The sequence below is a fragment of the Coenobita brevimanus genome, chromosome 23 (assembly GCF_032717465.1).
Source record: "Coenobita brevimanus isolate Jiangsu-jjx chromosome 23, ASM3271746v2, whole genome shotgun sequence".
Classification (NCBI taxonomy): domain Eukaryota; kingdom Metazoa; phylum Arthropoda; class Malacostraca; order Decapoda; family Coenobitidae; genus Coenobita; species Coenobita brevimanus.
The window spans coordinates 52,380,488-52,397,651 of NC_136976.1; the positions used below are offsets into that span (position 1 = coordinate 52,380,488).

Here is a 17,164-nt window from a genome sequence, read left to right on the forward strand (position 1 = left end):
TGCTATTAACTTACTGTACATCGGCCCTATGCGGCATATATATATATATATATATATATATATATATATATATATATATCAAATATATATATATATATATATATATATATATATATATATATATATATATATATATATGTCTATATATATATATATATATATATATATATATATATATATATATATATATATATATATATATATATATCTGGTTGACAGTTGTTTGACCTCACACCGGCAGTAATCCCAGTTCGCTCATTTTCCAATCAGTTCAAACTGTGTGTAGTGCGAAACTGTCCGGTCATCGTACAGGATGACTTAAAAGATCAGTAGAAAACGTTCTTAGCAGAGCTTCCAAACTAGTGAAGTACTATAAATGAAATCCTTGAGTTATCCGGACCGATTCAAGTGTTTAAATCTCCCAGTCATGGCATACTTAGGTGAGAAGAGACATGGTCGAAATACAGTATTCAAGATCAGATTGGATACGACTACCTAGACGTTACCATTGACATGAGAACAAGAGAGGGTCAACTTGAGGTACCAGAATGAAGTTAATTAAGGAAAGATGTAAGGCCATGCTGCGGATATGAAAAGAATTATCAATGTGTGAAATAGTTTTCCAGACAAAACGATAAATGGTCTGGATATAGAGGTCTAGCAAACCCTGCGTCCAATATATCCGTAATAAAGTATTATAAGGATTCTTATGTCACTACTTAAAGAAGGCTGTTATCGGTAGATAGACTGACAGATAGTAATAAGTTGGTTTAATTACTAGTGCTTGTAGACAGTTATCAGGATGGGTAGATGTGAACTTCCACTGGATTACCTATAGGACATCAAGTTCCGAATAAATCAAGCATTTTAAAATGCAACGGAGATTGTAGTTTGAGTTTAGCGCGCACCCCACTCCCTGTGCTGGAGGACCCAGCTGGTCGTGACGTCATCTTGCCAGTGCTGGGTTGCTCTGACTGGCTGGCTGAATATAATTTTGTATCACAGAATTTCTTATGATTCATGGTTAATCTAAGATCTATATACAATTTTAGCCCATCATTGGTATACTTAATTTAATATAGGATCATTATAGTCAAAAGAAGTCCCGAAATAAGGGAGGATTAAATATAAGAAAAAATCTTAAGCGTTGGATGACGGTCGCCGTCGGTTATCACGGTCGCCATTGATACTCTGAAAACGAGTAAAATTCTACATTCAGGTAAGCAGCAGTTCGTCCGTTGATTTGGGGCGACGCTGACAACCTGCCTAGATACTGACCAATGCAGATTTCCAGATTCTTTTAAGAGTTTTGATGCTTCATTTTGCGCAGGAAGGTTGTCGGCCTGGCCCCCATAGTAGCGTAGTTATGGCCAGGCTGGGATTGTGGACTTCCCTGGCCGGCCGGCCACCAGTTTCACACCCACCATTTATATATGTTACCAGAGCACATGATATCCATATCTCATTTTTTGTTCGTCATATAGGATTATACCATGGTTTCCCAACCTGTCAATTGCCATGCCTGAGGCTATTTTAAGGTTATTTGTGCAGTACTGTATTTTGCAACAGTTTGTATACAGTAGGTATTAAATCTACTGCAGGTTATTGTCTACAATACCTCATTACTTACAAGAAGCTTCTTACCATACATACTGGATAATTAACCACAAACTGGGACTGGCATTTTTTTTTTTTTTTTTTTTTTTTCCCTGAAATTTATTCATAAGGTGTTTAGAAAGTTTCATTTCAACAGATTACAGTACTTGTGTAGTGTCTGTGGTAGCTGTAGTAACCTGGTTGTACTAGGAAAAATTGTCCACTTAATTTGTAATTATCTTGGCTTCCATAATGTTATAGGAATCAATTACCAGCCAACCCTTGTTGACACTTGTTTCAGAAGTGGGGGGGGGGGATGTTAGATTGAAGGCATCTAACATCAGTGGAAATCGCCTGTTATTTGATTATATTCACTGTGTCAGTTGCGTAAGTATCACCTTCATATACCAGTTTTGTAATGTATATATATATATATATATATATATATGTGTGTGTGTGTGTGTGTGTGTAATATACTGTACAGTACTTGAAAATTGTCAATAATTTATTTCTTTGTGATTATTTCAGTTTGCTTTTTCGTCTGTTGTTGATGTCCAGTGATCATTTCAGAAATACCGGGAGTTTCACTGTTCACTTATTTGGTAAATTACCAATATGCTGGGAATCGAACCAGGGACTCTCAGGTGAAAGCCAGGCACCTGGGAGTCCCTGGTTCGATTCCCAGCATATTGGTAATTTACCAGATCATTTTTCCTGTGTATAGTACAGGTTTTTCTCTTCGTTCACTTATTTTTTTATGACTGTTGTACCAAAAGTAATTCTTGGCAAAATAAGGCAGATGCTGGATGATGGTCATGAACAGGTTGATTAGGATGGGTTAGGTTATAAGTTTTGACCGGATAGCACTGGAGGCTTTCAAGGTTAGGTTTAGTGGTAGTCATAAGTGGGTCTGGGGGACAGAGCCTCCTAGAGAGGTTGTTACATTAGGATGTACTGGCATGTTTAGTTAGCAAGTTCGTATGTAAACGTTGCTGTGGGTGCCTGAGGTGGTTCCTCGAAGGCAGACATTATGGTAATGATATGTATAGTTGAAAGTATTCAGAGATAAGATTTATGCTGCCGTCATGGATCAGGATAAATTATGCAAGTAAAAAGAAGGGAATATGAGGTGATTTTTGGGAATTGCACCAAACAGACACTGAAATTAATGTGCCACAGTCTACAGTACTCCCATTTAGTCAATTGCCCATACAGCAGTTGGACACAACAAAGAAACCACCACCACAGTTTACGGACAATACTGTATACAGGGTGTCCTGGGAGTTAAGTAAAAAACTTTGGGAAATGATAGAGGAGGGAATTCTAAGGAAAAAATGTTATATGAACATGTGTCCAAATTCCAACTGTTATGGAGCTACAGTTACTGATGACCTTATGGACGAATTATGAAGGAGACCATTTTCGCCCATAAGGTCATCAGTAATTGTAGCTCCTTAACGGCTGAGATTTGGACACGTGTTCATATAACATTTTTTGCTTAGAATTCTCTCATCTGTCATTTCTCAAAGTTTTTGACATAACTCCAGGGACATTCAGTGATGAATTATGCAAGCCCAGCTTGGGCCTCTAACCTCACTAAAACACCCTACAGACCATACAGAACAAGGCCCTAAAAATAATCACAGGCTGCACAGCTACTACACCTACAGACCACCAACACCAAGAAACCAAAGTCCTCAAAGTCAGGGATCATCTAGACATGAGAGGCACATAAATTCTTGCCACAGCCTCCACAAACCCACACCATCCACTGCACAGCACGACAGCACATCCACACACACACACCAAGGAACATAAAACAACACCCAGCACACGATATCATACACAAATACTGTCATCTCTACCCCCTCGCTTGTTTCAAACCAGCTTCCAGAAGCATATCCATACCCAAATCACTTGCCACTCCATTCAGTCATTTAACCCTTAGGATACGCAATTCGATCGACCGAACTTCCCTGAAAACCTGTACAGTAGATGGAGCCGATTTTTCAGCTCTTACAGAAGTGAAAAATGTTATGTCCAAGGTTTAGAGCTTGAATTTACATACCTTATGCCGCAGACCAGAGCATTCTAGACCAACTGGTTACTGAGCTATAGCCTGTCAAAGATTGTCAAAAATTGACACTGGCAACCCTTGCATGTAGGGAGAAAGAAAAAAATTTGCAATAACATTAATTTCGGTATTATAGAATGAAAGATATTGATTTTACGCACCAGAAAATGTTTATATCATTCTCATATGTCAAATGTTTACCATGCAGCCACAGCAAGAAAGTAGCAGCTGGAGGTGGATGGAGTATGGAGTGGAGGGGAGAGAATTAGGGAGGATGGTGGGGGGAGTGTGGCATGAAAAATCACCTTTATAGAATTGGTAGGAGGAGCTGTGAGTCCAGTCACAGACGAGGGAGGGGGAGAGGGAACTGAAGGTTTGGGGTAGAGGTAGGTGGCGAAAGGGCGGTGGGGGAATCACCCCCCCCCCACCATGGGTAGGGGCCTGGATCCTTGCCTCTCCCTACTCAGGACTTAGTTCTCATTGATATGCATCGATATACGTCACAATCGGGCCGAAGCCTAGTGTTGGCAGTTGTTTTTACAAAGGCTCCTTTGTTGATCCTATTTGGCATCAAGCCAAATTCTGGAAAAGGATCAATTAGCCCTATTAGTACTTTAGGGGTTAAAGACCACACAGCTGCATGCATGGCCTCCTGATATCCACCCTTCTGAATCCCGCCTCCCTTGTGAGGACAGGGTCCACCTGGCCAGGCTGAGATGTGGGCATCATCCAGCCCTCTTGAGTTATCAGAAGAGACTGGATGACTCCGTCGCTGATGTCTATCCAGGATGCAACACAGCACCCCATACTGTTAAGCACATATGGAAGACTGCATTGCACACAATCACCTGTACCAACAACTATGCGACTCAACAAACAATATTTCATGTTTGGCCATTGAACTGTCATCTAACCTATCATGGAATTCATAATAATGATTTTAAATAAATATTAGTACTGTTATTATGAAAGCCTTAAAGAGTAAATGTTTCATGCATTGATGAAAACTGTGACCAATAAATCATGTGTGTACATTTGGGCTGTTCAAGAAAAATTCTTTGAAAATAGCTACAAAGGATTTCTAAATAAATGTCGGAAAATGAAGGAGAAGAAAAAAAAAGAGCTCAGCAAATGGAACAGTAACAAAAACAACGTAAAGAGGGGCCGTTGAAAAGGCTGTTCTGATTGCATCATCGATCGATAAATCATGTGTTTACATCCAAGCTGTCCAAGGCAAAACTCTTTGAAAATACATAGGAATTTCTAAATAAATGTTGGAAAACAGGAGCGAAGAAAATAAAGGAGCTCGACAACCAGAACAATACCTAAAACGACATAAAGGGGAGCCTTTCAACGTGGTATTCCGATCGCATCATCGATCGTATTCCATGTCGAGAAAATTCCATATTGAAACATCCATGATTCTCTGTCACAACAGTAGCACTTTGGATGATTCTCCATCATTCATGCATTATTAGCATGCATATCAGATGTTTATTTAATTGTCCTGGGACCGTCTGATGGTGGGATTGTATACAATGCTGCTCCTTCTCTATGGAGTTTGAATACAAGTCGGGGATCGCATATTCCAGTGACCTTGACTGGGTACAAGGGAGATGGGCACACATTTTAGGCTTAGGTTAGCTTCTTTACAGCTGTTAGGCCATTTAGATTGGCTTTAAACTTTTTTTTTTTTTTGGACTCATTTGGGTGGGTTTAGGACTTGTTTGGGGGGAAACCCAAGACTCAAAAACACATCCCTGTACTTTACATGTTAAATCTACCCAAGATATGATACCCTGCTTAGCGAAGGGTTTTCACCTAACCAATTGCATTGTTCCAGGGTTTTCCTGTGTACAGTTTTATATATATATATATAGATATATAGATATATATATATATATATATATATATATAGATAGACAGATATAGATATATACACTGTGTATATATATATATATATATATATATATATATATATATATATATTGAGTGACAAGCCAAATGGTTTCCTGTAAGCCAAGAAACCATTTACTATGGTGGGTGGTAACCATATAACCAAACCATACGTGCTCCCTACGTGTCAACAAGTGAGTTGGTAGAGGATTAGTGTCCCTCCTCATAAAACAATTACCGGTAACACAAAGTCAAATGGCCACCCCTTACGGGATTGTGGCGTCTGGCAATAGATAGATAGATAGATATATATATATATATATATATACAGTATATATATACAGTGGAATCTCAAATTTCGACAGTTTAGAATTCGATGAATCAAGTTTCGATGCATTTTGGAGTGGTCTGCCTACCTTACTTTTCGATGCAGATTCGCGTATTTTGATGCTCTCAGGGCCAGACTCCAACAAACAAGTGAAGATAATATTTATGATGCAAACCAAAGTGCTAGAAGTGAAGGAACATTATAAAAAAAAAAGTATGAACTTAACCTAATATCCTCTGTAACTTGTGCTCTCAGGGCCAGACTCCAACCCAAACAAGCAAAGATAATATTTTTGATGCGAACCAAAATGCTAGAAGTGAAGGAAAATGATAAAGAAAAGTATGAACCTAACCTAATATCTTATGTAACATGTGCTTTCAGGGCCAGACTCCAACCAAAACAAGCAAAGATAATATTTTTGATGCAAACCAAAATGCTAGAAGTGAAGGAAATTTATAAGAAAAGTATGAACCTAACCTAATATCGTGTGTAACGTGCTCTCAGGGCCAGACTCCAACCAAAACAATCAAAGATAATATTTTTTATGTGAACCAAAATGCTAGAAGTGAAGGAAAATTCTAAGAAAAAGTATGAGCTTCATCCAATATTGTATGACATGTGTCAAGAATAGAATGAAAATCAACATTATTTATTCATACAATATATGAAGCATACGATGATATGGTTCCGAGACAATTCACCATCAAGTCAATTTGCCCGTCAGATAATACCGGTACCCCGTCAGGACAATTTGCCCCCTGGACGATTCCCCGTCGTTCTATAAATAAACTTATTACTTAATCAATACTTTAATAACTCGAAGATATAACAAGAAATTAAAGGAAGATAATCAAAAGTAATCAATACTTTAATATTTCGAAGATATAACAAGAAATTAAAGGAAGATAATCAAAAGTAGAAATACTAAAACAAAATGGCTTACAGGTGGTAGCAAATGCTCTACAGTAAGCAGAATACTGAAGTGAAGTATGGCAATTATGAATATAAGGAGTAACATAGAAATGAACAGTAGAGACTGAGAAAAAAAAATTGTCATATGTTTAAAGACAAGAACTCCCAGATGGGAATAGGCACCAACAACAACAGGCCATGTACTGGGCGATGCTCTGTTGCTGGCGGCCATCTTGCGACTGCTGCCAGCAGCCAGCCCTCTACAGCAAAGTGCTGCACTTTCAGCCTGTAACTTCCATATGTGGACATGCATTTCACTGCAATTTAGTTGTATGTATTTTCTTTGTATTTTCGTCGCAACTTACCTGTTTGAAGATGGCAAGCAAGAGTGGTTCTTTGGGTAGCAGTGGTAATGTACGAGAGCAGCCTGGCACCTCTAAATCTTCACAGCCAAAGGACAAATGGCAATACAGGAAAGGGCAGAAATACACCAAGTATACACTTGCTGACAGTATGGCAATACACTCAATGCTCGTAAATTGCGTTTGTAAATCACGGCTAAGTGGCTGTCAGACTGCCGGCACCCTTAAATCGCTGTTAAGTCACGAAAATCGTGGATCTAGGCACCAAAGTGAGCCTTTTCCGAGGAGAATCGTAAACCACGGCATTCAATTTGAAAATCGTTACCCAACAACCAATCACCACCCGTCCGTGATGGCAAGTGTGCATACTAATGCCGCAGAGTTAATGAGAAACATCAGGAACTCATCATCCGCTATTTTGCCCGGGTAAGGGCAGAAGCTGAGCCTGAACCACAGCCTGGCCCTTCACACACTGAGGATGTGGATGACGTAGCATCTGTCATCTCTGAGGCAGACTTTGAGGGCTTCCTGAGGGAGGCAGAGGAGCTGGAGAAGGGAGAACAACATGAGGGAGCACTCCCACCTCATGCTGAGAGGATCTAAGTTCTTCCCAACACCACCCCACTCCATTCACTTAAGCAATATCGTCATAGGACTAAGGTGAGATCCCTTAACATTGCTTATTTCTATTAAATACATGCACTGAATAATCCTAAGTTTGTATGTTTGTGTTTGATGGTGCCTAGATAGGTGTAGGTAGGGTGCTGTGGGGGGGTGGTTGGCCAAAGTCCAGACCCAAATTCATTTTTCACATAAGAGTTATTATTTATAAACCGTGGAATTTGTAAATCACGGCAGTGGTCCAGACCCAAATTGCCACGATTTACGAGGATTGAGTGTACAATGCAGAACTACAGTTACTTAACCACAATTATAGTTCATAAAGTTTACAAGAGGTGTGGGCAAAAAATCATGATTTTAGGGAGTTAGGTTTGGAGGCCCCAGACCCAAACTAATTTTTCCCATAAGAAGTTCAGTTTAAATTTCGATAATTTGAATTTCGCGGTGATTTTTAGGTACATATGCCCATCGAAATTTGAAATTCCACTGTATATATATATATATATATATATATATATGCAGAGAGGAAGAGAGAGGTGAAAAGATTAGTGAGGGAGTGGATGAGGAATTTGGAAGGAATTTGGTGTAAAGTGGAGGAAATGTACCAGGTAAGAAAATATTCTGGAAAGAGGTAGAGTTAGACAGGGTGGCAATGAAGTTAGTTGGGGAGGGAAAGACAAAACTGGTAGATTACTAGTGGAGAAGGAAAAACAAGTGAGCAGATGGAGACAACACTTTAAGGAATTGTTGAACATAGAGTAAGATAGTAATGTGAGTATAAGTGGCTGGGGAATGACTGGGAGAAGGAGGGATGTGAGAAGAAAGGAAGAAATCAGTTGGATGGAAGTTGTGGAAGCAGTGATGAAAGTCAAAATTGTGAAAGCCCTAGGAATTGATGGAGTGTGTGGTGAAATGCTGAAGCTTGGGGGAGAGATAGTAGTAGAATGGATGCGGAAGATGTGCAGATTGGCCTGGGAGGAAAGTAAAGTCCCGGAGGATTGGAAGTCAAGTATAATTGAGACCCCTATGCACAGAGTTGGTCAAGTGCCACTTTTCTCAAAATTGAGTTAAACACATCATGACCAAGTGAGACCATCCTAGTATCATGTGGAACACAGTTTGACTGGTTTTGCAGCTAGGAGAATGTCGAAAATAGCATTTCTACAAAGCTAGTGGTGGTCAGTATCACAACCTCACCCCCCTTTTTTTTTTTTCTACACACTTGGCTACTGTTGCCCAATGAATGGCATGGTTGCTAAGCTAGTGGGACATGATTCAGTAGGCAGTCTTCATCATCAAGACAGAAGGCTGGACTAACTATGCCTACGGTCATAAGGTCGAAAGTCCAATACAGGCACATTTTCTAGTGTCATTACTGTCTCGCCACTCCCCAGCGTTCTGATTGTTGGCCACAGATTTGGCTAAGCGCCTCGATGTCAGCAGCCGCCGTGACTGGCTGAGCAAGCCAATGGCGTGCCGCGTTGTGTGCCATGTAGGCTGCTCACGGCTAATCACAGACTGCGTGAGACAGCGCGCTCTTCAGTTCCGTGTTTACACCCAGCCCTGGATGTACTCACAGCTTCGCTTCCGTGATTTTGAGTGATATTTTCGTGGGAAATTGGCATTCTCCGTTATTATGGCAGATACCAGTAGTGCCAGTGATGATGCAGAACCATCCAGAGGGAGGAAGAGAGGCCGCCATCCTGAGAAGTGGAAGCAGAATGTTGCCAAGATTAGGAGTAATCGCGGCCTGGAGTACACGAGTACTGGTATCACGACTATAATTTTACCTTGCCCTCAGTGAAATATGGTTTTCTTTACAAAGTTATGATGTACTGGCACTATGTATATGTCTTTAACTTAAACATACATGAAAGTAATAGCGATATTACTGACACTGTAGGTGTTATTAACCATTTTAGTACAGTATGGTGTTGTTGTTTGAGAGGGGTTGAGAAAAAATTCAATCACTGTTTCAGCTTTCAATATGCCATTGTATGATTATAATGACATTAAAGTATATACATAAAGCTACAAAACAAAACAAAAATCACTTAGAAATCTTTGCTGGTTACCGAGATATATCATTTTGAAAGTTGCGAAACTTTGATTGCATTTTTCTCCATTTTTTATTTTCGGCGCTTGACCAACTCTCTTAAGAAGGGCCTCAATTATTCCCTTGTACAAAGGAAAAGGGGAAAAAGTGTGTGGTAATCATTGGGGCATTTATCTTCTTAGTGTATTAGGAAAAGTATGTGGTAGGATATGTAACATATTGACAGTTAGGGAAATAACAGAGGAATTAGTTGGAGAAGAACAGGGAGGTTTTAGGAAGGGAAGAGGTTGTGTAGATCAGATATTCATTCTTAGATCTTTACTGGAAAAGTTTCCAGAGAAAGGAAGGAAATTGTATGTGGCCTTCCTGGATTTGGAGAAAGCATATGACAGGGTGGATAAAGGATTGTGGAAAGTACTAAGAATATATGGAGTAGATAGGAAGTTGTTGAATGCTGTGAAGAGTATGTATGAGGGTGCTTAAGCTACAGTGCGTGTGGACAGTGAACTGGATGAACTTTTCTACTTGAAGGTTGGATTGAAACAGGGATGTGTCATGTCTCTGTGGTTATTCAATCTGTATATGGATGGGGGTTATAAAAGAGATATTATTATGTATGGCATAAGTATAAGAAAGAGGGACGTAATCCAGCGTTAGCCCTTAGAAAACAGCTGACTTCTTTTGTATTTTTTATGACTAATTCTAGACGATTTTTCTTGTGTTGTCCAAAGGCTAGAGGTTTAATAATGTCTAGCAACCCATAAACAACTGTTTGAATGTGATACAGAGAGTCAAAGACACCACAAGAAAATTCCCATCATCTAAGGGTTAAGGAAGTAAATTAATCATGTCAGGTGATGTGAAGATAGACTGCGAGGTAGAAGGACGTAAACTGAGAGGCAAGGAGAGGTGGGGGGGGAGAGACAAGGAGCTAGAAAGTGAATCACATAAAGGGCAGTCCTAGGTTGGTGGTATCTGAGAATCATATACAGTAACCCCTCGTTGTACAATGGGGTTCCGTTTTTGAAAACCCCATTGTATAGCGATCCCATTATGACATGGAGTCAATGGGGATACGTTCCCAGACCTCCCTAAACTCACATACACACACCTTAGCACTCACATACGTGAAATATCCTTATCTTTAAACATTTAAAGTAATACATTAATAATGAATAAAGAAGAAAAAACATGAAAAACTACAGTGCTCGTCAGAAGTATTCAGCGTTGTCCGCCGGGCGCGCAATACTTATGGCCCAAAAAGAATCACCCATTTTGGGGGGTAAGAATTGAGCCACAAGTTTGAGCTCCGAGCATGACGTCACGGTAGCCTGAGGCCTTCTGATGCGCTGGTTGGTTCCCGCCTCAGTCGCCCACGGGCTGCCTGAGAGAGAGGAACTCCGCCGAGTGTCCCTCTCAAATTGCGCCATATTTTACCGAGTGTCCCGCAGTGTTTTGGCCTTCAAAACTTTGTTATGGCACCTACCCGTGAACTATCGAGTGAAATCATATCCCAGATCATTGCTCTAAAGGAGGCAGGCCACCAGACAAAGGAAATTAGTGAATTGGTTGGTGTGGCACGATCGACAGTGCATCGTTGGTGTGCGCGGTTTCGGGAAGAAAACAGTGGTGAAGTTCCCACAAAGAAACCGAGGCCTGGTAGGCCTAGGAAAACTTCCCCAAGGTCTGTTAATGTTTTAAAACGTGCAGTGGAGTTTAATCCTTGTGTGAGTGCAAGGAAAATTAAGGAGAGCAACCCGGAAGTGTTTGGTGAGGTGTCTGTGAGAACAGTGTCTCGTAGGGTGCATGAGCTTGGTTACACAAGTCACAGGCCTGTGAAAAAGCCTCTTCTCTCTAGCAGCCAGAGAATTCGTAGGCTTGCCTTTGCTAATAAATATCGAAATTGGGGTGAGGAGCAATGGTTGTCAGTGTTGTGGTCTGATGAGGCAACGTTTAGTGTTACCTGTAACAGAGGAGCATGCAAAGGTAGTGACCCACTTGACCCACGGTATGTAGAAAGCACAGTTAAACATCCTGATTCACTCATGGTATGGGGTTGTTTTTCAGGGAAGGGTTTGGGGAAGCTTGTTGTACTTCCCAAGAACCTCAGAGTGAATCAGGATGTTTACCTGGAGCTTCTGTGTGATCATTTACCAGACTCCTTCGAGCTAACAGGTGCACGAGTGTTTCAGCAGGACGGTGCACCTGCTCACAAGGCCAAATCGGTCACCAATTGGCTTCGTGACTGCGAGGTATCATTCATGACAGACTGGCCAGGAAATAGCCCAGACCTCAACCCGATTGAAAACCTCTGGTACCTCGTAAAGAAGAGTCTCCAAGGGAAGGACGTGAGCTCTTTGCCTAAGCTGGAAGCCGCCATTCGTGACTCCTGGGACAAAATACCCCTCCAGCACCTCAGGAGCCTCGCCCTTTCACTTCCAAGACGTCTCAGGTCCGTGAAGAAACGTAAAGGCTACCCTACGAAGCACTAAAGGTAAATAAAATGCATTATTTATATGTTTTTTCAATGTTGAAAGGTTTGTTTCTCAGGAGGGACGCAGGGCGCCCCATACTTCTGACGAGCACTGTACAGTATACAGTAGTTCTCATCTTTACTTAAGCAAGTAGAGTTGTTAATGTGGCTCTGAGTGAATTTGCCATGAAGTCAATTTGCTGTCAAAATATGGATGATTCCCTATCAGGACAATTCCCAGTCATTCTGTAAATATACTTATTATTGATTAATTGATGCAATACTTTAATAATTAATTTTCAGGGGGATTTGTCAAAGTATATGTTCATTCAATAGCATAGGCTTTGGATATCATTTGTAAGTTGCACTTCTAGACAATAATTAACTTGTTTCTGCCTCGCTAAAGTTGACTTTGAATTATATTCTAGCATCACCCATAGCTGTCTTCATTAATTTCCATTGGTACTAAAACATCCTGGGTATATTTTAAAATGACTTTGAAGAGGTACAAGTATTCAAAAACTAGTGTACTTGCTAAATAAACTGATATGATGTGTAAATAAACGACGAGGAAATGTCCTGATGGCGAATTGTTTTGTTATTGTTGTGACGGCGAAGTCCCGAAACATTTATATAGACGTAACGTAAAGATTATTCTTATAAATCCAAAGTATGTCGATCGTTCACTTAAGGTCATTAGGCATTCATATAAATGCCAGTGTCTCAGATGTAGCTTTATGTTAAATGATGAAGGAAAGATCACCTGATTCGCATTTCAATATATTTATATTTTTTTCAGTTAATACCCATTATTTGATGCCATATTTTACATTTATTATAAACCACCATCACATTTTTAACCATCCATCCATCCATCATCCAATCCTACATTGCCCCATGAGGAGCGTAGGAACCCAGGGCTAAGCAGTTGGTCCCAACATTTAAGATGAGAGTGACCAGCCTCACTCATCCCCCTGAGTGGCATTACATGAGCAATCAACCCCAACCATCCCTTGGATATAAACCTTCACTGGCTCAATCCGATTTGAGCGCAATAATTACCCACTAAACCACCAGATGCCAAAATTTGGTTATATGGTTACCACCCAGCTTAGTAACTGGTTTCCTGGTGCACAGGAAACCATTTGGCTTGTCACTCAGTATTGAGTCACCCACAGGCTGAAGGAAGTGGAAAGAATGAAGGAATGAAAGAAGAAGAGGGAGTGTAATGTCACCTGTAGGCAGAAGGACAAGGAAAGAATGAAGGAAAGAAACAATGAGGACGGAAGGAAGGAAGGATGGAAATTACCCACTAAACCACCAGTCGTCATAATTTGGTTATATGGTTACCACCCTGCATAGTAAATGGTTTCCTGGTGTACAGAAAACCATCTGGCATGTCACTCAGTGTAGAGTCACCCATAAGCAGAAGGAAGAGGAAAGAATGAAGGAATGAAAGACAGAAGTAAAAGAGAGAATTGGTTTGGTTTTCAGATTTCAGTAGTCCTTGGGATAAGGATTGTCTTTAAAGATTGGAACTTTGGAAGATGAAACCTAAGGAACCTGGTTGTGGCTGTTGGTTTGGGCCTGTAGTGTTTAGTGTGAATCAGTGGGATTTTATGCTTGGGACTGATGGCATTGTTACTGTAAGATAAATATTCCTGAGACTGATGGCATTGTTAAGATAAATATTCCTGGGACTGATGCCATTGTTAAGATCAATATTCCAGGGACTGATGGCATTGTTAAGGTCAATATTCCTGGGACTGATGGCATTGTTAAGATAAATACTGTATTCCATTAAACATCAGATCAATTTTGATGTCATACACTTCACCAGTTTAGCTACTGTACTGGGACTATATACCTGTATAGCTTGTGTGTGTGTGAGAGGTATATACCCTGTATAGGATATATTAGCTATATGTTCCAGATTTATGTTTTGTTTTGGTAAAGCATATTTACTATGCAGTACATTTAAATATATTTTGTTGTATGTATGCTGTGATCTTTATTTTAATGAAATGTTTTTGTTTCAGGTTGCAAATGGAAGGGATGCAGATGTAAGGTTGTGCTGGTGGTGCTGGAGGTGGGTTGGTGGTGAAACATGGGCTTGTGTTTGTTTGGCGCTTGGTGCCAGTGATCAGGGACATGCCGAGCATCCATGAGACCATAGAGTCTGATGAGAGCTTCTCTTCTCTCTCTGATGGCGAACAAGAAGACCGGAACGATGATCAACAACCAAGCCACAGCACTGCCACTAACACCCCAGCAGTGAAAAAATCGAAGAGTCATCACTCTCAGGGAGACGAGAAAGGATCACATCGTAAGGCACATTCTCGAAGTTCCCCACAAGATCCCCAGCAAACCAGAGAGCCTCGGGCCTTAGTAGAATACTCTGACGTAAGTTCAGAGGCATTTTCAGAGCCCGAAGCAGGTGAAATCACCGACAGCCCAAGCCATAGCCCAGTTGTAAGCCCACGTACAAATCGACAGCGACTCATTTCACCTTCACGTTCATCAAGACTAAGCCCTCGCCCTAGTCCTACAGCCTATAGTTCAAACCTTAGTTGTACTCCACCTTACGTTTCTCGAGATCCTCTCCATAGTGACGGAGAAGTTGAGGCGTCTCCAACACCTTCACATCACACTCCTCTTAGCTCACGACCTCTTGTACCGTACCCTGTGGTCATGTCACCAGATCGCCATTCTATAGATACGCGGGGAGAATATTATCGTGCAAGAGAATCATATCATCATTCACGCACTCCCTCAGAATCTGACAGAGATCATTCTCGATCCCGGAAAAAAGAACATAAGAAGGACAAAAAGAGAAAAGGTAAGAAACGTCCAAGACCCGAAAGGTCCCACAGTCCATTGTTACACAAGAAAAAGAAAAAGAAGAGCAAGCACAAGTCTCGCAGTGGTAGTCCAGAATATGGGGATGAAGGGGGGGCAAGAGAGGATAGTGTTGCTAGCTCAGATGGTGACATTTCAGAGGCAATTGTTATAAAAAGAATTATTCCTAGTCATGACCCCAGATCAGTTGGTGCGCCATCTAGAGTAAGAAATCGGGAGGACCCTAGCCCATTAAGCTCAAATGATGATGAAATTATAGTGAGTCCTCAACCACATCTTGAAGCAAACCATGCCCGTGTTTCTGACCTTAGAAGAACGCCACCTCACACATCTCATCACAGATCACAGGAGAGAACACCCCTTCACAGAACCCCACCCAGATCCCCTCGTCCTCGTGGGTCTCGTCATATAGCATCACCTCCACCACAGCCATCATCGGCATCAAAATTGTATGATAGGTCAAGCCGCAGTCACCACATCAGCCCACGAAGGCCCTCTACACCACCTATGACAAGCCAGAGGCGAGGTAATGTAACGCCACCTGGCAGGAGTCCTCCTCGCAGACCTGGCCCTCATCGTACTCACTCCCCTCTTCCAGTTTATAATAAAAAAAGATCCCATTCACAAAGTCCACCTCAGTATATAGAGATAAAAGGTAGTCCAGAAAATCCACCCCATGGCAGATATGCATCAACTTCAAGCTCAAGGAGGGAGGAGAAGAAAAAGAAGAAGAGAGAGAGAATTAGGGAATATCACTCACACAGCAGAAGAAGCAGGAGTAGAAGCCGTAGTCCCAGCAGAAGCCCTAGCAGGAGCAGAGGCCAGTCTCCAAGGTTAGTACTAAACATCCTCAAACTGTACTGCATCAAAATGTGCAGAGTATATTACTCTTTCCAAGGTTATGGTGCCAAGGATCATCAGATTTTTCAGCATGCTAGTAACACAGAGGCAGAAGAGAGTTATTTGAATTGTAGCCCTCATGACTTCTGAACAAACATGATAACTTCTCTATACATTAGTTCACAATGTTGACAGTAATGCTGTTCATTGTGTTGTCAGTAACACAGCCCTCCATGCATGTATTTACCTAATTGTTTGCAGACGATACTGTGTTGTTGAGTGAAGACGAAGGGGAGCTGCAAGGCTTGGTGGATGAGTTTGGGAGAATGTGTAAGAAACGGAATCTAAAGGTGAATGTAGGGAAGAGTAAAGTGATGGTCTTTGAGAGAGGTGAAGTCAGTGAATGTACAGCGAGGTTGGATGGTGAGGAATTGGAAAATGTGAGTACGTTTAAGTACTTGGGTAGTGTGATGAGTAAGGATGGAGGTTTGGAGGGTGAAGTGCTTGAAAGGGTACAGCAGGGAAGAAAGGTTGCTGGTTCTTTGAAAGCAGTGATAAGAAACAGGGAAGTGAGCATGGAAGTGAAAAAGTTACTACATGACTATTGTGATACCAACTCTAACGTATGAAAGTGAAGCTTGGACGTTGTTGGAAGGACACAAGTCAAGAGTGAGAGCAATGGAAATGAGTTATTTAAGAGGAGCCTGTGGAGTCACATGGAGAGACAGGCTGACGAATAAGGATATAAAGGAACGTTGTTATGAGGAACACACTGAGGTGGTTTGGCCATGTGGAGAGGATGGAGGGTGAAAGACTGACGAAGAGAGTGTATGTGAGTGAGGTGGAGGGGGGAAGAGGGAGGGGGAGGCCGAGGATGAGATGGAGGGATGGGGTGGAGAGGTATATGAGAAAGGGGGGTGTGAGTTGGGAGCAGGGCAGTGAAATGGCGGGGGACAGGGCGACTTGGAGGCAATTTGTTTGCGGCCACCCCAAACGGGATTGAGGCGTCTGGCAATAGATAGATAGATAGATATACAGAAAATGAGCTGTGCTCATGGGGTCCCGTCTCTGTTTCTCAATAAAGGCAAATTTAGCTTTAAACTCGTTTAAGTTTTTAGACTGGACGATCTCTTTGTCCAGGCTATTT

General features: G+C 41.3%; 1 protein-coding gene across 1 annotated transcript in view; it reads left to right on the forward strand.

Annotated features, from left to right (window-relative positions):
• Nucleotides 1-980: 980 nt before the first annotated feature.
• Cdk12 (Cyclin-dependent kinase 12) overlaps nt 981-17,164 on the forward strand; it is a 128,738-nt gene continuing 112,554 nt past the window's right edge. Inside the window, exons 1-2 of the mRNA XM_080267263.1 lie at nt 981-1,219; nt 14,358-16,010. Coding sequence (XP_080123389.1) covers nt 14,470-16,010 — 1,541 coding nt within the window. The 5' untranslated portion in view covers nt 981-1,219; nt 14,358-14,469. The remainder of the gene's footprint in view (nt 1,220-14,357; nt 16,011-17,164) is intronic.